At 50.7% G+C, this 23,902-nt stretch overlaps 1 protein-coding gene across 5 annotated transcripts in view; it reads left to right on the top strand.

The window, feature by feature from the left end:
- The window catches only part of Actn4 (actinin alpha 4), a 66,029-nt gene continuing 42,127 nt past the window's right edge, over positions 1-23,902 (top strand). For 3 of the 5 annotated variants that reach the window (XM_021643926.2, XM_021643925.2, XM_021643928.2), the window contains exon 1: positions 1-288. In XM_021643926.2, the coding sequence (XP_021499601.1) occupies positions 127-288 (162 nt within the window). In that variant the 5' untranslated portion in view covers positions 1-126. The remainder of the gene's footprint in view (positions 289-23,902) is intronic. The other 2 variants (XM_021643924.2, XM_021643923.2) reach the window with 2 other exon arrangements.

Below are 23,902 nucleotides of genomic sequence, written 5' to 3'. Positions count from 1 at the left end.
CTGCGCAGGCGTCGGTCTTGGGCGGGCTGAAAGCAGCTGAAGCGGCGGCCGAGTCGGAGGCTCCGGCACAGGGGCGGGAGCTGAGGCGGGAGCGGACCGGCTAGCGGGCTAGCGAGAGGCGGCGGTATGGTGGACTACCACGCGGCGAACCAGGCGTACCAGTACGGCCCGAGCAGCGGCGGCAATGGCGCGGGCGGCGGCGGCAGCATGGGCGACTACATGGCCCAGGAGGATGACTGGGACCGGGACCTGCTCTTGGACCCGGCCTGGGAGAAGCAGCAGCGCAAGGTGCGCGGCCCGTGGGCCGGGCTGGATGGCGTCCTGCGTGGGGTGGGACGGGGCGGAGGCGGGGGTGCCTGAGACACAATTGGCGGGCCCGGCATCGGGCTTGGAGTCCCCGAGAGGGATAACAGAGCTTGAGGGAGCAGTTGGGAATAAAAAAGTGGCGGCCAGGTGCGAGATCCGGAAAACCTGTCCAGGCTGTGGAAGGCTGGGCGGGGAACTGGGGCAACCGAGGTGATGGTTCGGGGGGTTGAAACGGAACGGGGTTTTAAGGCGGGATTGCAGGATCTGAGGATGGATTGGTAGGGCCCTGGCAAGCGATGGGGTCCCGGAAGGGAATTGGTGGGCTTGGGTAGTATTTGGGGGTTTGGGAACCCCAGTATGGAGGAGATGGTTTGGAGTGCGGAGGGTGAAGGAGAGATTGGAATTGCAGGAAGCCGTGTGTGTGTGTGTGTGTGTGTGTGTGTGTGTGTGGAGTGGGTTTCTATAAGACTTGAAGAATCAGGAAAGGTAAAGGAGGAGCACTAGGAAGAGGACTGTGGAGTCTCGAGAGGGGTGGGAGGACCAGGGAGCCTACAAGGGCTTGGGTTGTGAGGTGGCTAGGGGTGTGAAGACGGTTTGCTGGGACTAGGGGCCTGAGAAGGTGGGTGTTTAGGGCAGAAGTTAGGGACCTAGGAACAGATGTTTGCGAAGGGGGTGAGCTTTACTGAGGACGCCCTTCTTTAAAGGGAAGAGGGTAAGGAGCGTGAGTAGAACTGGCGGGGAGGCCCAGCAGAGTGCTTGGGAGAAGAGAAAGGTAGTGGACTAGGACAGGTTCCAGGCCCGCGAGGGAAGTGTAGCCCAGCAGGGTGAGAATGGTGGAAGGCGGTGGGAGCTGCGGTGGAGGGTCTAGGAGGAGGGTAGTTCGGGAAAGTGGAAGTCCGGTTAGAAAGGCCCTGGGAGATGCAGAGCCTGAGAAAGAAAGGGGGTTTAATCCAGTGAGGAAGAAATGGGTGCCCAGGGAGAATAATGTCCTTTGATATGGGGGAGAGGGTAGCGAAGGGGATGCTAAAACAGTATTTCCTGATGGTACTTTGGGATGTGGAGGTTCAGAGTAGGAGGCAAGAAATGGTGATGTGTTGGGGCGGTTGAGAGGGAAGCTCGGAGTGAAGAGGGAGAGGGCGTGAGTGTGTGCAGGAAGAGCTAAAGAAGGGTGTGTTGAGTGGGTAGAAGGAGGGGGAGGCTCACAGTGTGTGAAGGGGTGGGAGGTGGTTGAAATTAGAAGCAATTTAATGTGTCGTAGAGGTTGAGACTTTCCAGATTGGTAACCACGTTGGCTTCGGATAAGACCTTTGCTCCTAGGGCAGTGTCGTCTGTAAAATGAGAGGGGATAGAAGCGCGCTTTTGGTGACTCCGCAAAGGGGACTTTGTAACTTTGGGCTCTGGGATCTCTGAGGATGTGGAAGAGAGCCGGTTCTGTGACATATCCCAGAACCCCCTGGGGTCAGATTCCGGGGAGTTGATGTGCTCTGGCTGGGCCCAGTCACTCAGTGTGGAGGGACGATAGTGGAAAGAGCTGCTGTACTTGGGAAGCCTGAGGTGTGGGGCCTGGTGTAACCTTGGCTCAGTGGCCAATGTCAGCTGTGTGTTCTCAGCGGTCATAATGGGGTTGAAGGTAGCAGAGGTGTAAGGATGGCCTCTCACACCCTTCTTTTTCTTTTCTTTTTTTCTTTTTCCTTTTTTACCTTAAAATGGGTTTGTAAAGGTAGCTAAGGAATGAATTCATTTTGAAAGGAAGGGGAGAGCTAGTCTGGATCTCAACAGTAATTTATTGCCTGAGGCCATTCGAGATTGGAAAAGGTTGAAAGTTGCCAAAAAACTTGGAAAGTTGGAGAGAAACTGGGTCGCAGCATCGGCTTTGAGAATGTCTTGGATCTTTCTTTTCTAATGTTTAGGAAAATGTGCCATGCCTTCCTTTTTTTTTCCTCTTAGATCTTATGGGAGTAGGGCATCCTCCTTTCACATCTTGTACCAACATCTGTGCCTCCTTTTTTCTGCCCACCCTTCTAGCCTGTGTGGTGAGGCCGGTGTGCATTCAGACCCTGGGCAGGAACCAGCTCTCACCAGAGCCCCATTGCTCCCTGTGCCATTTGTCCCTGCTCCTTCCCGGTTCCCTTCCCTCACAGCCAGGGAGGTTGAGGAACCAGGTGGCCCACAGCGCTCTCTGCAGTTGTTTGAGCAGCTCTGTAAAGGCCTGGCTGTAGTGCGTTTGCTTTATAACCTACTCCAGCAAATATTTACACGTAGCTGTCTGTAGGGGAAAAGTATTGCTTCACCTCTACATGCTGTCCCACACAGGCTACAGATGCCTGGTGCTGTGGGGGAAGGAGTTAGGAAAGGAATATATAGCTGGTGCTTTTTTTCCTTCTTACAAGAGCTCCCTTCCCAACCCCCAACAGGATGGCCAGGACTTTCCTTTTTTGTTTTATGGCTGGCCCTTTCCAGTGTTCCAGTGTGACTTTTGTGACTGTGAGTGCCAGGCTGCCTTCCCCGCCTTTCCAAACAGGGAGAATGTCAGCCCTGTACATACCTGTCCACACACTGGCCGGAGCAGCTCAGACAGGAGTTGGCCCAAGTCAGGAGTGTGTTTGTCTCTTACCTGGAGGCCCTCTGCTCTGAATTCTGGGGGCCCTCTACTCCTTATCCATAAGGAGGTTACACCACAGGTGTTCACAGGGAGCCTTGAACATTGTGGGAGGATGGGGGACAGATCTGGTCTTTAAAACTGTTTTTTTATTATTGTGTTAGTCTAAGTTTATGTCGAGGCTGTTTCTGAATCCTAGGCTCAGGCGATCCGGGAGCCTCGGCCTCCTAAGTAGCTTGGAGCTACAGGCCTTGAAGCAAATTCTTGAGCAATTAAGAGCCCCTAGTTGCCTTTCGTAGTTTGTCCCATCCAAGTACTGGTCAGACCTGACCCTTGGTGTGGCTGTAGACCACTTTTCTGAGTGGCTTCACTAACATCCCCTGCTCTTGCGGAAGGGTGAGAGTTACCCCCGAACCTCTCCACACAGAAAGTGGAAATGCCTTGTTCTGAGCTTGAGTGTTCACTGGCACCATTGTTTGCAGACCTCAGAGTTTAGACCCTGACCTTTGGTTCAGGCTGTATTAAATGTGAGTTAATTATTTGAGAGTTCTGATAGTGTTTTGTTTTTCTGTAAGTCATTCTCCCCATCCCCATTTTTCCTTTGGAGTGATGATGAAGACCCAAAAGTAGCCATCTGGTATTTCACTCCATTACTCTAATTGCTCCCCTCTAAGGAGCTGGCTATGACTAACAGCTCCTTAGCAGCCTCAAAATTGAATAACGTACTTACACACAGGCACACACGCACGCACGTAGCCAGGCTGGGTTGTCCTCTGGAAACAAGGTAAGTATGTGAGCTGGGGGACCATATACTGTGCGCCCTCTTGGGAAAAGAGAGGAGGAAGCACCTCAGCTGCCATATCCTGTCCCTCCTCCCTCCTGGAAAATGTGTGGTGTTCTGTAAGCCCAGCACTCAAGATCTTGAGTCAGGCAGATCTCGAGTTTGGGGCCTGCCAGCATGAGTAATAAGACAAGACCCTATTTCAAAAAGCAAGAAAAAAGAAATGGAAAGTTGCTGGGAGGGTAGTCTTCACACTCTAGAGTTCAGACGTGGCTGTGGCCCTGGGGTGGCATCTGCCACTTCATCTAATCCTACTTGGTCCAGGGTTTGGAGCAGGGGGTTTGCCTTTTACCTTTTGAAACACTCTCTCTGGTTCCAGCTTCTGAGACCAAGTGGGAGGTTTCTTTGGCAGCAGGAACTGACTCATCCTCCAGTTGGAAGTCATGCTAAAAGCTTTCATTTAATGGCAGCCAATTGCTTGGCCTTGTGGGGAAAGTTGGGTGAAAGTGTTAGTGGAAAAAATGACCCAGGAGAGTACAGCACCACAGCATATTACATGCTGTGATCTCAGCATTTGCTATTCTGAGGCAGGAGGATCACTGAGAGTTGGAGGCAAGCCTGGGTTACCCAACATTCAAAGCAAGCCTGGGTTATTTAGTAAGACTCTAGCTGAGCGAGGCGGCACACATTTGTAATATCAGCCCATTGGAGGCAGAGTCAGGAGGATTATACATGAGTTGAAGGCCAGTCCACATAGTTTTAGGCCTGTTAGAGCTACAGAGCAAGACCCCATCTTAAATTAAAAAAGATCAACAAAAAGCCCACCCGGAAGTGAGGGTGTGGTACTCTGTCTTCCTATCCAAGGGAGAGGCCAGCAGGGAGGTCAATGAACATGCCTCCTCACACTTAACATTCATTTCTCCACCTAGCAGGGGAGCAGGGCCTAATCATGGATTCCAGGTCTAAGCCTAACTGGCAGGTAAGGAGAGTTCTGCCACTTCAACCAACACTGGCTCATGGCCGACTTTGGCCAGACAGCAGCCTTTCCGGAGTTAAGTGAGTGCGTAGTACAGGTTATCTGGCCGCGCTGTCCAGAGATGACAGCTACGGGGAGGGAGCCAAAAAAGCATCAGTTTGGGAAGGCCCAAGGAATTCGAAGCTGTTGAGATGAACACTCTAGGTTTTCGCCATACTGATTTATAGTGTACAGGGACTTGCAAAAGCCTTTGACCATATCTTTAAAAAATTGCCTTGCTGCAGCTGCTGCTGGTATCTTGGAGGGGGAGAAAATGAGCCAACAGCTGTTGGCTGTGGCCGCTCACTCAGGTTTTCTGAATAGCTGAATATCAAGCTGCCTATCTTCCTGCCCTGCTTGCAGGTTCAGCTCAGTGTCCACCTGCTCATCCTTTTCCCTTTGCTCTCCATGCCCTTGCTCTCAGCCTAGCATTCCGGCCCTTTCCTTAGTTTCCTTCCGTGCCTTTCTTTATGTATTTAGTTTTACAGAATAACAAAACACTCATGTTACATTGTTAAAGTTTTTTCCTCTCTCCCTTTCTCATGGAAATAAGAGGCTAGTGATATAGCAAGTTGGCAATTCAATGACCAAGGTAACTGAAACACTGACCTATTAAAGGCGAGATGAAAGCAGATACAAAATCCATCTTCCCTGAACCAGTGAAAGAAGCCTTTATCCCGGGTAGTTTGATAGCTCAAGATTTCAAGTCCTTTTAGTTGGGGTGAAACATGAAAGGGAATTAGAAGGAAATGTAGTTACAGTGTTGCAGTGTAGGCGGCAGGGTTTGTTGCAAAGTATCTGAAAGTGGCAGGACAGCACTTAACACTTCAAGAAGGTTCATGAGTAACTTTCTTTAGTCTGTTGCCCAGACTAAAGTCCCTAAATCACAGAGAAGCAGCTATTTTCAGTTGTAGCGCAAACAAACCACCTGCCAGGTGGGGCTCTCTGGCAGAAAGCATTCTCTCTCTGTAGGTGAACAAACCCCCATGTCCTGACCTGAGTGCTCGGGGATTTTAGCCCAGGAGCAGTCTCCTTGGACTCTAAAAGTCCCTGAGGCTTTTATGCCTTTTTTGGTTGTGTTTTGTTTTTCCTCCCCCACATCCTTCTCTTCTTGTAAATAGCAGAGGTATTAACTTGGATTGGTCACAGAAAGTCTTCAGTAGCTTGGTTGATGGAACTTGGTTGACTCCTCTTTATTTTGAACCACAGTTACTGGGGAGGCTAGTGGCCTTTTTCTTAGCTATGAGGTATTGAAAGGTACCTGAAAAGCTGCAGACTGACCTCACTGGGTCTTGCTATTTGCCACCTGTTATGTTTGCTTGTCTGCTCTTGGAATCAGCGCTCCCACCCACACATCCCTTAAGGTAACGTGGGTGAAGGAGCTAACCCAGATAGTCTCTGCACTTTTCTCTGTCTCCTAAATTCTTCCATACCCATCTTTACTTGGCGTACTTAATAAATATCTTTAAGTCAACTTGAAATTCTTTAGGTTTTAAATTGAAAGCTGAACTTGATGAAGAGCACATACCTGTAATCCCGGTACTTGGGAGGTGGGGACAGAGGGAGAAAGATTTGAAAGTCTTCAGCTGCTGCTGAACTTATGACCAGCCTGGGCTACACAGGACACTGGTAATTTTTTTTTTTTTTTTTTTTTTGAGGCAGGGTCTAACTGTGCAGTCCCGGATGGGCTGGAACTCATAGAGATCTGCTCGCCTCTGCCTCCTGAGTGCTGGGATTACAGGTGTGTGCCACCATCCCTGGCACTAAAAACCAATGCGGAAATGGGTATGGTGCCTGACAGATTTGGTTTCTCTGGCCATACATAAAAGGAAACTGTAGAAGTAAATTCACAGAGAACAAAAGAATGTCAGGTTCTGGGGGCGTTCTGTTTCTGCTGAAGGCTCTGGCCCGCGCCCACCTCCCTTTGTTCAGAGGGTAGCACATGCTAGTGGGTACTGAGCCATTCGGTAAGCGACCTCTGCAGTCACCAGGTTAACAAGCGACTTGAAGGGACTAACTGCTTCGTGGCTCAAGGCTGCACAGAGGATGTGGACAATCCCAAACATCTCTGTGTGCCTGCCATGCTCAAAACTATCTCCTCTGACCCCAGAAACATTTCTGGAAGTGGGCAGAGCAGTGACTCACCGAGGAGTCCTCAGGCCCTTGGTTGTCCCCCCAGCTTGCTCAGGATTGGATGGTTCTTGATTCATCCTTGCTCATCCCCCTCCCTTCCCATTTTTGTTTTCTGTTTTTCTTTTTGAGACAGGCACTGATGTAGCCCAGGTGGTGCCAAATTCAATATGTAGCTGAAGTTGAGCTCAGATCCTCCTGTCTCTCTCTCTGAGAGACAGCCCCCTCCCATCTTGGTATCATAGGCATGTGCCACCATACCCAGTTTATGCCATGCTGGGGCTGGAACTAGGACATCGTGCTTGTTAAACAAGCTTGTTAGCACTAAACTCCATCTCTAGGCCACCTTTCTGGTTTTCTGATGTGGCCTCAGAAGTTCTGCATCTGCTTTCCGAGTGGAGGATTAAGGCCCACATTAGCACTCCAGGCTATATCGTAATATTAAAATGTGAGTTGTCCCAGGGCTTCTCTCCAAAGCTCAGTTTTCTTAGACCTACCACTGGAAGCTGGCCACTGCCATGAATACAGCATACAGCTGTCCTGTGTGAAAGGAAAACGGCTTCTCCTGCGGAGTTAAGAAAGGCCTACCAAAATGTTTTTCTTCCAAATATCAGAGCAGAGCAGATTCTTTGTCTTCCAGTGGAACTATGGACGTGGGGCAGGAGTAGTTGGACGTGGCTGTCACTGCCCTGCGGAACACAGTGAAGTCATCTTGGGAAATATCCTTGTGATGGTGTCGCGATGACTGAATGGGGTGCTGGGGTACCAGCAGCACAATAGCATTTGTGTCTTTGCTGCAGACGGAAAGAAAGGCCACATTGTGGTTTGTTTTATGCTTTTTTTCAGGTTTTTCCCCTCAAAGGTGTGGGGCTGAGTGATGTCTGTCACTGACAGTGGGAGGGTTGCTGGCAGCTGGCCTTCTGGTCTCCGTCTCCCAAATCTCACATCCACAGATGCAGGCTTCTCTAGAGCGCTACTGTAAACATGTCCAACAGCAGCAAGTGAAGAGGTGTCTGCCCGCTCCCCATAGTAGGGGAGCCATTGAGGTTAGACAGCAGCTCGGAAGGAAGCTTGCAAGTGATTCAGCATCCAGAAGGAGGGTGACTGGCCGGGGATCACAGGGATGCCTGAGGGAGTGTCACAAGCAGGAAGAGGGGTGGAGGGTCTTCTGCTCAGGTATTGGAGTGACAGGCCTTTGATCACTAAGGGCCAAAGGCAGTGATGGAAACTAGCTTCAGTCAGTGTCATCAGGGCTGTGTGTGTGTGTGTGTGTGTGTGTGTGTGTGTGTGTAGATTAGCACATTAAGCACATTAGCAGTCCTGTCTGACTAAGTCTGGTGTGAATAGAAGGTATTTAATTGCTCTCACCATGGAAACCAGTCTGCTTACTATTTGGGGGAGTGCCGCACCCAACCCGGAGGCCCCTGGGCAGGAAAGCTGCTGCTACCAGGTGGTCTCAGGAAAATGGCCACATGCCTTGCACAGTGGCCATGCTCCCTGACAAGAAGAGAAGTCGGGCCAGCCTGCTTCACTGATAGGGACATGCCCAGCAGCTGGTGGCTTTGTAGCCACTCTAGGCTCTACATGCTTCTCTAGGCCTTTAGAGTTGGAATTTCAGCTATGTGGCCTTTTGTTGTTTCAGTGCTGGGGGTCGAATCCCAGGGCCTCATGTATGTTAGGAAACAGCTCTTACCCCGGAGCTACCCCCCCCCCCCGCCTGTGTCTTCGTCTTTTTCCTGCTTTTACAAACACAAATTAAAAATTCTAAAGTTCCCGTCAGACCCCAAGAGCAAATAAAGAGCACTATTAAAAGCCAAAAAAACGCCACATCTTTCCAGCTCTGAGAATACCCCCTCCTTTCCTTTAAGACACATGGCTCATTAAACTCCTGATGAAACTAAAATACTTCTGAGACACGCTGCTCTGGCTGTTTCGACATGGCTTGCTCTGGGAAGGGTCGGGTTCTCTTTGTTGTTCTTTTTCCTTTTCTTTTTTTAACTTTAAGACAACATGATCTTCTAGTTTGGGCCTATGAAGTAAACCTAGTTTCGGAATTGAAAATGTCTGGAAGCAGTGACTTGCCAGGCTGGTTCAAGGGCAGTCTGATGAATTGGCCCTTCTTACAGGCTGTCTGTGAACCAGTCATGATTCAGATTTTCAAGTCCTGGAAAGTGTCCAGACAGTAAACATCACCAGGATTGGGAGGCAGTTACTCTTTCCCCCACCCCCCATCAGTTGAGCTGTGCTGCCAAGACTGTGGTAGATTTGACTTTCTGTAAAACAGAACGGCCTGTATCAAGATGTCTTTTTCAGAGATGTTGGCTTTAGTCACCCAGCCCTATGGCTCTTGGTGGGGTGGTCAGGAAATGCCTACACCAGTGAGGGGAGGGTCTTAGCCCCTTTCCCCTCCCTCTTCAGACAGCGTCTCACTTTGTACTCCTAAGTAGCCTGGAACTCTGGACCAGGCTGACGACATCCAACTCAGAAATCTGTCTGCCCCTGCTTTCCAAGTATTTGGGATTAAAGGCATGTGGAGACAGACACACACCGACACCTACCTTGGCCACTTCTTAAAACTCTCTCTCTCTCTCTCTCTCTCTCTCTCTCTCTCTCGTTGTTACTGGAGATTAGATCCAGGGTCTCATGAATGTCTCAGACTTACGCTGCCATGCCCCTGCTTGGCAGTCTCTCCTCCTCACTTTGAGAAAGGGTCTAGTACGGAGCCCTGACCGTGCAGTTGCTGCAGAGTTCATACGGCCTCTGACTCTTGGCAGTCCTTCTGTCTTATTGTCTTATGTGCTGAGATTGTAGGCCACCATGCCTAGCTGTTATAATTCAGAGCTAAGGCTCAGCTGATAGAAGAGAATTCAGCCCATTCAGTATAGTTTCTGGATGATCAATTAATGGATCTGGGCCCAAACTGAGAAAGGTGTGGAAGGGACATTTGGCTTCTACCGCCACACATGAGGCCCCAAGACTCAATGGGAGCAAGTTCTGACTCTAAGGATAAGATACCCAGGGGCCACCCTAGTCCCTGAGTGCCTACCTTAGACTTAAGAAAATTCTGGGCCTTTTTGATAAACAAGCCTAAGGCAATCCTTGCCAAATACGGCCTGCTCTAAGACTGTAGGGTTAGTTTAGGAGACGACTTTTCTTGCCTAAAAATAAATGCCTGTTCCTATCAAACATTCCAAGCATAGCTGGGACATGAGATTTCTGAGGAGTGGCAGTTTAGGCTCTAATGGGTTCAGTTTTGTCAAGAGTCCAGGGCCTTTGGGGACTGATTTAGGATTGGTCTGTGACCACTAAGGAAGTTGGAAGACCAAAAAATGCAGGCCATCTTCCATCTCATTCTATATGTTCCTACTTGTCCTGGAGGTTGTTGGGGAGATGGTTCAGTGAGCAAAGTGTGCACTAGACAGGCTTGAGGACCCGAGTTCCCACCTCCAGCCCCCTGTGGGAATGTAGCCATGGCAACACAGGCCTGTAACCGCAGGTACTTGTGTGCGGGGAGACCCGCTGATTGGGGGCTGGCCGGCCAGTGTAGGTCAAAGCGACAGGTTCAGGTTGAGTGGGAGACCCTGTCTCCGGAAGGCTGGAGGGGGCTCAGTGGTAAGAGGGTGTACTTCTCTTGGAGAGAGCCAGGGTTTGTTTCCCAGTGCTCACCTGCAGTTCAAAGCTGCCTGACTCCAGTTCCATGGAATTCAACACAGCCTCTTCCGGCCACTGCGCCCTCGGTTACAAGAGGTCCACATAAACTTACAGACAACACACACACACACAGCACACATATACATAAATATTTTTCAGGACAACTGGCAGAGAAGCAATTGAAGAAGGCAGTGCTAGCCCCTGGCCTGCACAGGCGCCCACGCAGGTTCGCATGGACACACAGAGTAGGCTGTGAGTTGGGTTGGATTGTGTGCTGTAAACTAATGGCGGCTAGCATTCTGCTCTGCATACTCAGTGGTCTGCCCTTACCGCCCGCCTGCAGAGCCTCTCCTGATTCTAGTCCACAGCAGAGCTCGGAGACAAGAGCACACACCAGAGAGCCACACCTTGCTCAGCTCCTGCAGGCCTAGCTCAGGCTTACCTCCATGGACACTTCCTTAATTTGCTACGTTCTTTTGTGTTTTTGACACAGTGAGTCCTGGAACTCATTCCATGACCAGGCTGGCCTTACACTCACAGAGATCCTCCTGCCTCTGTCTTACCAAGTGCTGGGATTACAGGCGTGTGCCACCTCGCCCAGCTGCTACATTCTTTATTTGAGTTAAAGGCCATCTTTTTTGAGACGTTCTGTGTTAGCCTGGGCTGGCTTGAATTTGCCCTCTGCTTCAGACTCGTCAGTGCTTGGATTAAAGATGCCTGTCATTTAGTCAGTTCGTGGCTCCACTGCCACACACGGGCTGTGGTGACAGCCATCTGCTTCAGAGATGGGGACTAGCTCTGAGGGGGGGTAAGGGCAGGTGCTGCTTTCTCTGCCTCGGGGAAGGTCTCTGAAGGAGGTGGGAAGGAAGGAGGGTGTCACAGAGGTCTCAGAACTTTGTCTCTCAAGGGCTAAGGTGGAAAGGACTCACTGTGGCCTTTTCCTCCTGGGCTCCCTGGACAGGCCAAACCAGAACTGACTTCTAAAGTGGGAACCCCCAAAGTGCAGGACAGTAAAGTGAACAAAGGCTGCAATTATCTCTGTGATCATTGCTGCAGTCGGCACCTGTGTTTGATTAAAGCCTGGGTGACGTTGAGTCTGGAGTTTTACAGCACTGTGTGCTCATGTGCTTTGTAGTATGACTCTGCACCTAACTTTTACCTCATGAACAGGTCTAACCCCTTTCCGTCCCAGATCCCACCAGGAAGCCGTTTATACCCGGTGAGATGCCACCTCCCCCAGCCCCCCAAACTAACTGGTCAGTAGCTCTTTGAAGCCCGAGCCTGTTGCTGCTGTTGGCTTTTGAGACAGGGTCTCACCATGTCATCCACTTTTGGCTTCACCTCTCCTCTGCTGGGAACCAGGCATATGTCACCATACCCTGTCTGAAGTTGGATTATTTTTCATTTTCTGTTTTTTTTTTTTTTTTTTTCAAGACAGGATTTCTTTGTGTAGGGTAGTCCTGGTTGTCCTGGATCTGGCTCTTCCCCCTGTGGACTTTGGGGACCAGGTCATCAGGAATCACCTTTACTTACCCATCTTGCAAGTCCATGAAGCCTCAGTTTTAAGAGCGCTCTTCCAGGCCCTCTTCTCTGCAAGCCACTCCAGCTCTCTTCCTGTTTCCTCTGGCCAGGCGTTGCTACCTTCTGTGCCCTGTTGGAAGGCGGTGCAGGACAGTGCAGTTTCACCAGACCCCTGGCTCCATGTTGTAAGGTTCAGCTTGTCAGACTAGTTGTGCAGCTTTCACTCCCTGGAGGAAGGAGCAGAGCTGGGAGCTTGGGCTCCTGGTGAACATGCTTGCTTCTTTGTATGCACATTGTATCAGAGGGAGAGGGTACGTTCCTGGATGCTCTGTGAGTGTGGGCTTGGAGTCCCTGCCCTGGAGAGTGCTCATGTAAAAAAACGTCCCTGTCAACGGAAGCTACAGGAGTGGTGGAGCCCGAGGCCGCTTAGGCAGGCAGCTGCTGCACTCGGAAGGAAGGTGCGGTTTTTGCTCTGTTGGCAGGGCACCCATGTGACTTATTAAATCTTTTAGTAGCTCTATGGCAGGGCAGCTGAGTGTGAGTGTGAGAGAGAGAGAGAGAGAGAGTGTGTGTGTGTGTGTGTGTGTGTGTGTGTGTTTATCTTCATCCCTTCAAATCTGAAAATAAAACTTCCTCTTAATAAAATTGACTCAGAAAAAGGACACGGTGGATGGCAAGTGTGTCAGAGTCCATTGTGTGTGCCCCCTCATGCGGGCTATAGCTGGTTTCCATGGTGGGTGGCTTATTACACTTTTATGCTCACCTGGGCCTGGGCCAGGTTACTGCTGTGGAGAGAAATGTTTTCTTGTTGGTGTGTTTTTTGGTAGGGGTGGAAGTTGTGTTTCCATTATACTCTGGAGCAATGGCAGGTTTCTTGAAAATGGTCAGTTAGAGCGAAATGAGGGGTGCTGGTGGTAGAGTAGGTTTGCATTTATAGCCAACCAGCTTCTTATGTAACTTGAGTTGGGGCTTCGTGGGCCCTGGAGTCTAGTACTCAGGTAGAAACATGACCGCCAGGACCAAACAACAGCCCTTGCTGGGCCCCTCTGCCGAGTGGAGCTCCATGCGGAGCCTGTGGGGTATGAGAGAAACCGGAGACCCAGCCCATGCTCTCAAGGAGCACGGCGTAGCTGGGGAGCGAGCGGAGCTACATGAGACCTCAGAAGGCCACTACGACGCACACTGACAGGTCCACAGCACTCTAGCTGTGTCCTGGGAGAGGGAAGGGGTGACTAAGGGCAGGGGCTCAGTCATGGAAACTTTCATAAAGGAGGTGAGTGTGTGGGTTGGGGCTGTACCACAGCTTTGGGCAGGTTTTGGGGGGCAAAGCAAATGTAGTTGCATGCATAGCTACCTCTTTCAAATAGTGCTTCCCTTGACGAATGTATTGTCTTTGGGGGTGAGGGGTGGTGTGGTGCCTTGCTTGCTTTAGCTCAGCTGTGTTTGGAACCCTCAGAGCGACAAGACCCTACACTCTGAATTCCAGTCCATGTGGGGTCCTCTTTGTACAGGTGGAGTATGGTAGGTGGCCAAACCCAAGCAGGGATCTGCTCTGGCTAGCCTAACTGTGTCCTGCAACCGGCTGTAGCTGGGCTGGCCTCAGATTTGGAGCAGTCACCCTTCACAGGCCCCGGCGAAGCAAGCCAGGTGAAGAACACTGTGATCCCGGTGCTTAGGAGGTAAAGGATTAGAAGTTCAAGGTCTTCCTCAGCTTCATAGCAAGGTCACTCCGGTGAGATTGGGCTACGTGGGACTGTCTCAGAAAATTTCAAACAAAACAGGAAGCTGGGTATAGTGGATTTCTGAGTTCATGGCTAGACTAGTCTACCGGGGAAGTTCCAGGGACGGTTGGAGCCACACAGAGAAACCCTGTCTCAAAAACAAAGAAACATAAGCAGCAGAGACACACCTTCTGTAAGCTCAGCAGTGTCTCCGTGCCCTGTGCAAGTCCGCACGCTGCCGCTTGGTACAGATAGCCGCCTAACCCTAAGAGCTGCCGTTCTGTGTGGTGACCTCAGAGGTCAGTGAGGCCTGTTTCTGGCAGGCTGGCCTGTGGGGCACTCTACAGGTGATCTTCTGTCCGTGCAGTGCCCAGAGGTGCCCTAGCCGGAGAGTTCACTGCCAAGCCGAACTGTCAGGTGCAGGTAGTGGGGCGGAGAGAGCACGCCCTAGGAAGCGCTGGCTCTGTTTATAAAAGGGAGGAAAGGTGCCATTGCTCGTGGCCAGCTCTGCGACTCAGATGCTGGAGTGCCCTGGAGCTTTTACACAAGCTCCTCCTCCTCGTTCTGGCCTTGGTGTGCAATAAGGCCAGTGTCACTAGTGTGCCTCTGTCCAGGCGGCATCTTGCCCTTTGCGGATGGTGCACGAGAGCCAGCCTTTGGCTCCACGCAGGCAAGTCAGATTGCAGCAGCCAGCAGTGTTCTGTCTTCTCTCCCTCTGCCCGGGATGAATAGGTCTGTTGTAGAGCCACCCAGCGGGGTGGGGAAGGTGGCGATACCACCTGCCTCGAGACAGCCCTGCAGCCTGGTGCCATCAGGTCCAGGGGGCGGAGGCTGTTCCACACAGCCAGTCTCTGTTTCCTTTCGCACCTGTTCAGGCATCAGGCGGAAGCTGCCTGACAGCCTTAGGGAGGTGCCTCTTCTATCAAAAGAGGGTCTGGGGGTGATGCTTGTAGTTGGGGAATGTATTGTTTAATCCCATTTTGCAAGAGGGTCCTTGGGCATAAGTTGCCAGGAGTGGTGTCATATGCCTGTAATCCCAGCACTTGTGAGGCAGAGGCAGGAGGTTCCCAAGCTCAAGGTCAGCCTGTGTTATATGGACCCAGGCTCCTGTGAGGGTGCTTGCTGGGCAAGTGGGTTACTCGAGCACTCCCAGTGATCACTAGACACGAGAGGTGGCTCAGGTGGACCTAATTCAAGCTATCTCTTGGCTCCCCAGCGTTTGCACCCTGGGAGGGGGCTGCCTCAGCTGTTCTTGGAAGAAATCGGATCTGGACTCCAAACCCACTCCTGCTACTCTTCTGCTATTTGCCCTTGAGCAGGGACCAGGGGTTAACCGTCAGACATCCCTTTACCTTGCAGGTGATTCTGAGGATTAAACAAGTAGTGATCCAGAAGCAGTTGGTAAATGTTCCGTCCTGCATTCAGCAATGTTTGCTGATGTTGCCTCCTCTGCAGAGGGCTGAAAGTACTGTTGAAATGCGCACACAGCGGAAGGCCCAGCAGCGCTCCCATTTCTTTTTCTCCCCCAGGGTGTTCAAGAGCCCAAGCCCTGCCCCTCCATCAAGTGGTAACCACACTGGGCTGCAAATGGCCCAGCCCAGCCCTCTCCCTGTCCTCCCTATCCATCTGCGCCTCATTATCTGGGAGGTGGCTGCTTGTTTCCGAGTAGAGTCCTGAACAGTCTTGTGTCTGCATGCACACAGACGGTACCAGCAAGACTCCTCTATGACCAGTGCAGCTTGCCATGTTCGCTGTCAACTGAGAGTCTTTCCCCCAGGTTGTCCTCCCATCATCCCCTTTCTTCAGAGCAAAAGAGAAAAAAAAGTATGACCTCATGGTAGACGCAAGCTCGCCTCCCCTCATGTTAGCATTCAGCAGCTCTGCCCAGAAAGGCTGTCACACAGGACCATGAGGTGCACGGGAGCCTGTGCCCAGATGTCAGCCCTGAGCAAGGGACTCTGGAGGGCTTAGCAGAATTGTGCCCCCAACCTCCCCAGTGAAAAACTTCTTATCCCTGCTGCTCATCTCCTTTCCTCCTTCCCAGCCCCCCCCCCCTTTTCCTAGGGTCACTTCCTGATGCCATTCCTCAACTTAGCCCCTATCCTCCCCCCCCCAAAAGCAATCAAATCCACAACCTAATAAGGCAAAAGAATGAGGAGAATGTCTGCCTCCCAGCCTCTCCCCTAACAGGGCTCAGGCCCACAGCAAATTTGGAAACTGTTAGAGCAGAGTGACAACTGACTGAGGGCTGGGGGTGCTGTGCGGCTGTACAGCACATCCATCATTCCCAGGAGCTCCCATTGTTGGCAGCAGGCTGGACCCTGAGGGAGGGCCACCCTGCTCGCACTTTCCAAATCAGGCTGTTGACACTCCTCTAGCACAAAAAAAGTCTATGGAAAGTAACAGCCTGAGTCAGCTGCACCTTCAGTGTGGGGTTTGCACACCAGGAGAACACTGAGTACAAACTTAGAAGCGCAGTGGGGGCAAGCATGGGGCTGTGCAGATCTCAACACTTCTTGTCTCGGAGATGAGTGGTTTTCCTACCCTTTACCGTGCCAGGGTTAAATTATCTTCAGCGTTAATTAAAACTCGTCAGCATTTAGAGTAGGCCCTCAGAAATCTGTCTCCTCTCCTGCATCATTACCCTAGGCAAGTCAACCCTCCTGAAGCTACATCATTTGGAATAAGGAGAGGGAGGCCAAGCCGCTCTGTGCCAAGGTCCCTTGGGAGGGGCTCTCAGGCCAGAGCGACTTGTTTTGGGAGGTCAAACTTCCTAATTAACCTGAACTGGGGTTGGGAGGAAAAAGAAGCAGCATAGGGATGTGCCAGCTCTTTTCACATTGCTAATTACCAGCAAGCATGAGGTCATCCGTAAATATATCTAATTCTTCAGCTTGTAATTAAGGTGCTCATTAGAAGTGCAGGGAAATTGTGTGTGTGTGTGTGTGTGTGTGTGTGTGTGTGTGTGCATGTTTAAAGGGAAAAACACAAAAAGTCTTTGTTTTGCCCTCACAGGATGGCTTACATCAGGCAAGGGATAGAGGCACAGGGCTGGTTTCCTGTCTTCAGAGCATTTGCAGGAAGCTCAATGTGAACAATATTAGTGACCCTTGCCAAGGACCCAAAACATGGATGATATCATTGTCCTAGGTCAGTAGTTCTCAACAGTGGGTCGAGATCCCACTCTGTGGGGGGGGGACGAGGGGGGTCCAACTACCTTTCACAGAGGTCGAATATTCGATATTTGCATTTCGATTCATAACAGTAGCAAAATTATAGTTATGAAGTATCAATAAAAATAATTTTAGGGTTGGGGGTCACCACAACATGAGGAACTGTATTAAAGGATTGCAGGGAGATTGTTAGGAAGATTGAGAACCGCTGTTCTAGCTGACACTACCAAATGTCTGGCCTGGGGGCTGTGCATTCTGAGGGCGGGAGGTGGGCAGTATCTGCCTGTCAAAAAAAAAGGGGGGGGCGTGTCAAATGGTAGAGACTTGTGGGAGGCAGAGGCAGGCAGATCTCTTGAGTTCAAGGCCAGCCAGGGCTACACAGAGAAGCCCTGTCTCAGCAAACAAGCAAACAAAAGCACTGTTCTTAAACAGTGCTTTTCTAGAGACAGCATTTTCTGATCCACTCTCCCTTGGGTGCTTTGTGAAGTACTAGGTAGCCGCTCCCTGCTGCGTTAGGGAGGCTGCAACCTAACAAACTAGATTGATACATCCGCTTCTTCCACAAAAAGCGTTTCAGAAGACTACCCAGTGCCAGTGAGTTGGCATCCTTAAGTTGTTAATCTTCCATGTGCCTCCAGGAACTGTCTGGATTGTCTCTGAGCAAAGGATAAGCTTTGCATCTTGTCATTTTCCCCCTGGCTGGAAGTCTAACAGAGAGGCACAAATACAGCCTTAAAATGAAAGCAACAAAAATAAACTCAAAGCAGCCCTGCATAAGGACATTAATGCAATCCATGCATGCTGGCAACTATGTATACGGTAGAGGCAGTCTAAGAACTTCAGGAAAGTACCCATGCCTTTGAATTCCAGACAAACCACAGGCAGGCACCCAGATGGGGCTGTAACGTGCTGTCTCCTCTCATGCTTTGCATAGACTACTTGCTGGTTGGAATTGGACCCGTAAAGCTAATACAGGTTCTGGATACAGTTAGTGTGCCCCTCCTAACAGCCTTAGAAAGAAGTGTGAGGATTAAACAAGAGAGCTATGGAAGTTTTCTGTGGTTCATATCGTGTGTGTGTGTGTGTGTGTGTGTGTGTGTGTGTGTGTGTAGCTGACATTTATTTTGAAGCCATGTTAAGACTGGAGAGAGAGAGAACTGAGTCTCACCCGGTTATGGTTCTAGGCAAAGCGCTTTATGCCTTCGCAGTTAATGTCTGAGAAGGATGAAAGTCTTTACATGATGTAGATTTAAGTTTAAGCGTTGGCTCAGCACATGTTGACAGATCTACATAGGACCGTTGATGCTGCCACCCTGGGTTCAGAAAGGACCTTAGATATTGAGGGTCACCACCCTTATAAATGATCTCTTGGTGGGACCTGAGTATGTGGGTCTTGGTATGTGGTTTCCCTCAGTCACTTTGTGATCCAAACTTTTTTTTTTTAGTTCCTGGTTTGGGTTGCCATTGCTAGAGAATAAAAGATGGATCCAGACATAAAGGGTGCATCACCTGGGCAGGGCAGCCTGAGTTTATAGTGTCCCTCATCAGGGCCATGAGTAGGGCCAGCAGGCCTGGCCAGTGCTGGAGTGGACGGTGAGCGAACTGGACCGCACTGGAAGCTTGCTGGCTTACTTTACTTAGCCCTGTGCGTGGCTGCTGGGAAGGAGGTGTTGGAGGCCGCAGCGAGAAAAGTGGTAGAGCCGCTGCCTAGGACCTGCTATCCTTGGATTGCTTGAGCTGCCGCTAGCTTCTTGCTTTGTCTTGTTGCAGTTGGGGGCATGTTTCTGTGGGTGCTGCCAGGAAGCTGAGTCCACTGTGGCCTCAAGAAGTTGGTGAGGTTTGCAGCAGTTTTGGTGGGCGGGAAACAGTGCCAGGGCTGACACTGTCCTGGTTGGAGCTACTTTGGAAAGTTTCTTACTTAGAAAGTGGGCGTACTAGTTCTAGCAGGGAAGATTCAGAAGAGGTTGGGGAAGGAGGGAGAGGCAATTACAGCCTAGACTCAATGCTCAGTGTTCAATGTGCGGAAACTTAGTGCTTCTCTAATCTTTGTGGAAATAGTTGTTCTCTCTGAACACAAGTTGGAAGGTGTTGGAGCTGAAGGGGGTATTACTCCAGCCTGCTGAGCAGGATATCTGGTGTTTGTAACGTTTTCCTAACCACACCTTTCTCCTCTTTGTGCCCAGTCCCAGCCTCTGAGTCCCACTATTTGGACAGGGTGCTTGGAATGTCTCTTGTATCCCTGAGGAAACGCAGTGTTTCCTTTCACTGGAGTTAAGAGATCACACAGCACCCTCCATGCTTCCCTCGGCTTCTGGGCAGTCTGTAGAAGGCGGGGGAGCATGGTGTCAGGTCAAAGGAGACTGGACTGAGCCCAGGTTGTTCTACCCTCCGTCCCCTTTTAAAGACAGGACAGGTGTATCTCCATCTTGGACCTGGTCATTCAGTGGGTAGGCCTGTCTGTTGGGCCACCCTTCGGGAAACAGATGGGAGTTCTTTTGGGGGTGAGGTGCTGTAGCCCTAGATTATTATAGGACAAATGACCCACAAAAAGGTGGAATGGCTTTTGCAGCCTCAGGTAACCCGCACAGATTGCCATCAGGTGAGAATGGGTTCTGGGATCTATTATCTATCTACCTATGGTTTTTCAAGGCAGAGTTTCTCTGTGTAGCCCTGGCTGCCCTGGAACTCACTCTGTAGATCAGGCTGGCCTAGAATTTGGAGATCCTCCTGCCTCTGGAGTGCTGGGACTAAAAGTGTGCGCCACCACTAAATTCAACTCTTAAACCAACCAGTGAGGCACACGGGTATTCTGTAGGCTACTTGCCGCCACCGCCATCTCTGGCTTCATGCTCTTGGCCCTCTCACACTTCAGTGTTTTCCCTCCTGTAAATTGCTGCTTCAGAATCCTCTTAGCGGAGGGAGAGAATCTGTTTCTCGTGCTCCTTAGTGGCAGCCCTGATAAAAGGGGGAGGGCACAAAAGCTCAGCTGGTGTGGACTCTCCATTAACTCAGGAAATTAATGTGGATTCTCAAGATGCTTCTCTCATACAAATACGCATATTCCCAGGCTCTGTCCCTGTGTTTATGTGGACAGAGATGCAGTGGGAAGTATTTTTGTTTGCCTACTCTAAAAGGGCCTAAAATGCACACACATGCACACAGGCGGCTGTTTGCACCTACAGTAGCTGGGGAGCAGCGCAGACTTCACACAACCAGCCAGCTCAGAATCTGCATGGAAATGATGTGGGCATAAATGCTTGTTTAGGGTTGATAATTTAATTTTGACTTCTGGAAGATGTTGACAGGCCGTGTTTTGTGATGTCACTGCTAAGCCCTGGGTAGAAAGAGCACTTGAACACAGTGCTTCCTACTGGCCAGAGTTGTTAAGTATCAGGAAAGCAGGGTAGACTCTTGAGAAAGAAAAACCCGGAGATTTTTTTTTCCCCCTCAGCTCTTCATTCATTGAATCCTGTGCTAATTCCATTAACAGTCTCACTGTCTTCATCAGACTTTGCTTGGAGCTGCCTGTGAAAAGCCAGGAAATGTCTCCATAAAGGCAAAGCCCTCAACTTTGGACTTTTTTGGGCTCTGTTGCCTTTGAGCTGGTGGAGTATTTCCTGATTCGATTGTTTTTTCAGGCTGGCCTTGAGTCCTTAAATGTTCTTTGTGTGCCTAGAAATAGCTGGGGGGGAAAATGGTCGTCGCCATGCTCTGTGTCGCTCACCACTTCCCCCACGCATGGAAACTGCCTGGGGAGAGGGCCGGCCATGCGTCCAGAGAAGTGGCTGCAGAGAGGAGCCAGCCACGGGCCTGTCATAAAATCCTATAAAGAGAACATAGCTAGATCCCCGTGGATTTGCAGCCCAGGGAGCATCAGGGTAGGGATCAAAGTGCAGCAGCGCTTCTGGAAGGCCTTCGAGGCCAGCTGTGTAGATCACATAGCACCATTTGTTATGTGAGATTTTAGTGAGAGAGAGAGAGAGAGAGAGATGCTCGATAAATAGCCTTGGCTGGCCTGGGAATTATCATGTAGACCAGGCTGGACTCAAATATTAGATTTCCCTGCCTGGGCTTCCTGGGTGCCAACATTCTAGCTGCACACCCACCAAACCCAGCTTTGTAAGGGTGTGTGCCCCCCCCCCCAGTGTACCCTTTTTGTTGGGTTTGGAATGAATGGAGAGAGGATGGCAATGAACTGGAGCAGAGGGGGAGAAGCCATCTTACTAGCCTCATTTTTTTTTGATTGTTTTGTTTGTTAAACGGATGGGAACAAAATAGGCCTTTTGTCCTTATGGAGCTGACAATGCAACCTACCACACTACTCTGAGATAATGTCAGGTTCCAAGGCATGCTGTTTCTGCAGTGAAACGAGCCTGGGAACGTGAACACAACCTCCAGGAGAGGACGGGGAGGCTGCACGTCTGGGGGACAGGTGGACACAGCAGCCAGGCCCTCATGAGCCCCACATACATTTAGTCATTGTAGGCATTGAGTATACAGTGTCAAGAAGACCAGAAACAGTCCTGCCCTTTGGGAGGCTCCCAGGCAAGAGGAACACCACAGAAACTTGTGTCTTTTGATGCTGGTGCAGATTGCACACCAGCTCATGAAAGATTCCATTAGCTTAGCCTCACACACTCAGCATCTTTATGCAGCCAGGGAGAAGGGGACCTGGCTTGCCTCAGGCCACCCAACCTGTGAACAGCAAAACCGAGAATCAAATTGGGCTTTCCCCGTTTTAGACTGTTTCTGCAGGATGGAAGAAATACTTCTTCCTAGTTGTCACTTTTAGTCCTAGTGTTGGGAATTGGTCTCCTGGTGAAGCTTGCTTGGGATTCAGGCATGAGATGGCATCATGTCCAGAGGATGGGGTGTGGTGAGGAGAGAGCTGGCGATATCTCTGGTTTCGTAGCTCACCTCACTGTTCCCTGGACCTCTTAGGTAGGAGAGAGGCATTTGGCTGACGCTTGTGTTAGGAACCTAATTAAGTGGAGGGAAGTGGATAGCTGAGCTAGACCTTCTGAATTCGGCTGCCTATATATGGCTTGGTCTCAAGGAACAGGTGATGGCAGTGGGAGTTGTTTTCTGTGTTGCTAGTGGGAGGTGCCCGGCAACATTCCTTTGTAGACAAGCACAAACTAGATAGTTTTGAAATTGAAGGTTTCAGACCAGCCAAAGAATTAATCCTGGTCTGAGAAGCGCATGGGGAGAGTGCAGCCAGCCAGGATCGGGTGTGGTTTTCTTGACTGTTGCTTTTTAATAAGCCCAGAAATATCTTTGGAGAAGGAAGATCTGTGTGAGCGTCTCTGCGTTCTTCAGAGCTGACCTGGGAGCCCCCAGCTGTCTGAAGGGCCCAAGTCCATACTGCAATCGCAAATGCTTTGGCTGATGAGGCAGGCGTCAGGCAGAGGTTTCCTGGTGAAGTTCAGCTGGGAGAGCTCAGTGAGGTGCACTCCATTGCGCCCTCCCTCAGAGGCCTGGCTGCAGGGGTCACACACTACCCTCGTGAGCCCTGACCCGTGTGGTCAGGATCTGAGTGAGCTTGGTTTTCAGGGATCCGGGCTGCAAGCTGCAGAGTACCAGGTTCTCTTTCTGCCCGGGGGACTTCGGGCAGAGAAACCCCAGTCTCCTCATCTACAAAATCATGGCAAGAGTCTCCACCCCAGGGTGGCCAGCGTTCAAAGGGATGACATCGAGGGGGACCTTCAAGAGAGAATCGTAGTGTCACGTTAGAAGCCAGCCGTTAGTGGGGGATTGGGCTCCAGTCAGTTCAGTGGCTGATGGTAAGCATGTCTTCCTCCTCCCACCTTAGGGCTGATTGTAGATGGAGCCAAGTGGAGGCAACCGAGGACAGCACCCTGGATAGCAGTGGCTTGCAGAGCCCACAGCTCTCTCTGAGCACAGCTGAACTCATGCATCGAGCATGTGTGTAGCCTCCTCCTAGGAAGCCTGCAGCCACCCAGGCTTCTAGGTCAGATAGCAGGAGGCATACAGGCGGCTCGGCTCTGCCACAGCAGGCCCGGAACAGCCCAACTTGTAGCTTTTCATCCCAGGAAGCCCTGGGGGCCACTGCTTCTCCTGAAGCAGCTTCTTTGTCCCTTTGTAAGAGCATAGCCAGCCACTCAGGTCCTGGCACCAGTTGGAAGCATTGCCCTAGGCCCTCTGAGCTGTTCTCATAGGCTGAGCATCATCCTGCTTGGATTCCTCCTAGGTATCCTTGTTCCCAATGACGGACACTGTGGAGCATGTGCTTTGTCTGCTAGTCTTTCCAGTCATAGCTGCTTTGTCCCAGACACAGCTGTCTCTGTAATGTTCCCTCCTGCCTGGCACCTTCACAGGGCCCTCTGCCCTAGCCTCTTTCCACTCCAGACCCCTCCCTCTCATTCTTCAGACTTCAGTTTTCACTGTCCTACTTGTAGAGTGGCCATGCCTACTACCTCTGCTTTTCTTTCTTTTATGTGCATTGGTCTTCTACCTTCATTTGTGTCTGTGAGGGTGTTGGAATTCCCCTGGAACTGGAGTTACAGACAGTTGTGAGCTGCCATGTGGGTGCTAGGAATTGAACTCAGGTCCTCTAGAAGAGCAGCCATTGCTTTTAATATGGCTCAGCCGTCTCTTCAGGCCCTTACCTTTGCTTTTCCTTCTTTCTCTTCTTCCAGACAGGGTTTCTCTGTAGCCCTGGCTGTCTTGGAACTTTCCAGGCTGGCCTTGAACTCAGGCCTGTCTCTATGTCCTGAGTACTGGGATTAAAGGGCTGTGTTACCACTCCTGGCGTCACCTCTGCTTTTCTAAACTATTGTGTATGTGTGTGAGAATGCAGGCCCGGGCATGGAGGCCCGAGAATAGCTTCCAGGAGTTAGCACTCTTCTTCCACAGTCGGTTCCTGAGGTTGAACTCTTTGTGGGGTAAGCCATCTCATTGGCCATCTTTAACTCCATTCATTCTCTGTTCTTCATCCTCTCCATCCTCCGTATGATTATGAGTATTTCAAGCTGGGCATGGTGG

The sequence above is a fragment of the Meriones unguiculatus genome, chromosome 14 (assembly GCF_030254825.1).
Source record: "Meriones unguiculatus strain TT.TT164.6M chromosome 14, Bangor_MerUng_6.1, whole genome shotgun sequence".
Taxonomy (NCBI): domain Eukaryota; kingdom Metazoa; phylum Chordata; class Mammalia; order Rodentia; family Muridae; genus Meriones; species Meriones unguiculatus.
This window is presented reverse-complemented; position numbering and strand designations above follow the sequence as displayed.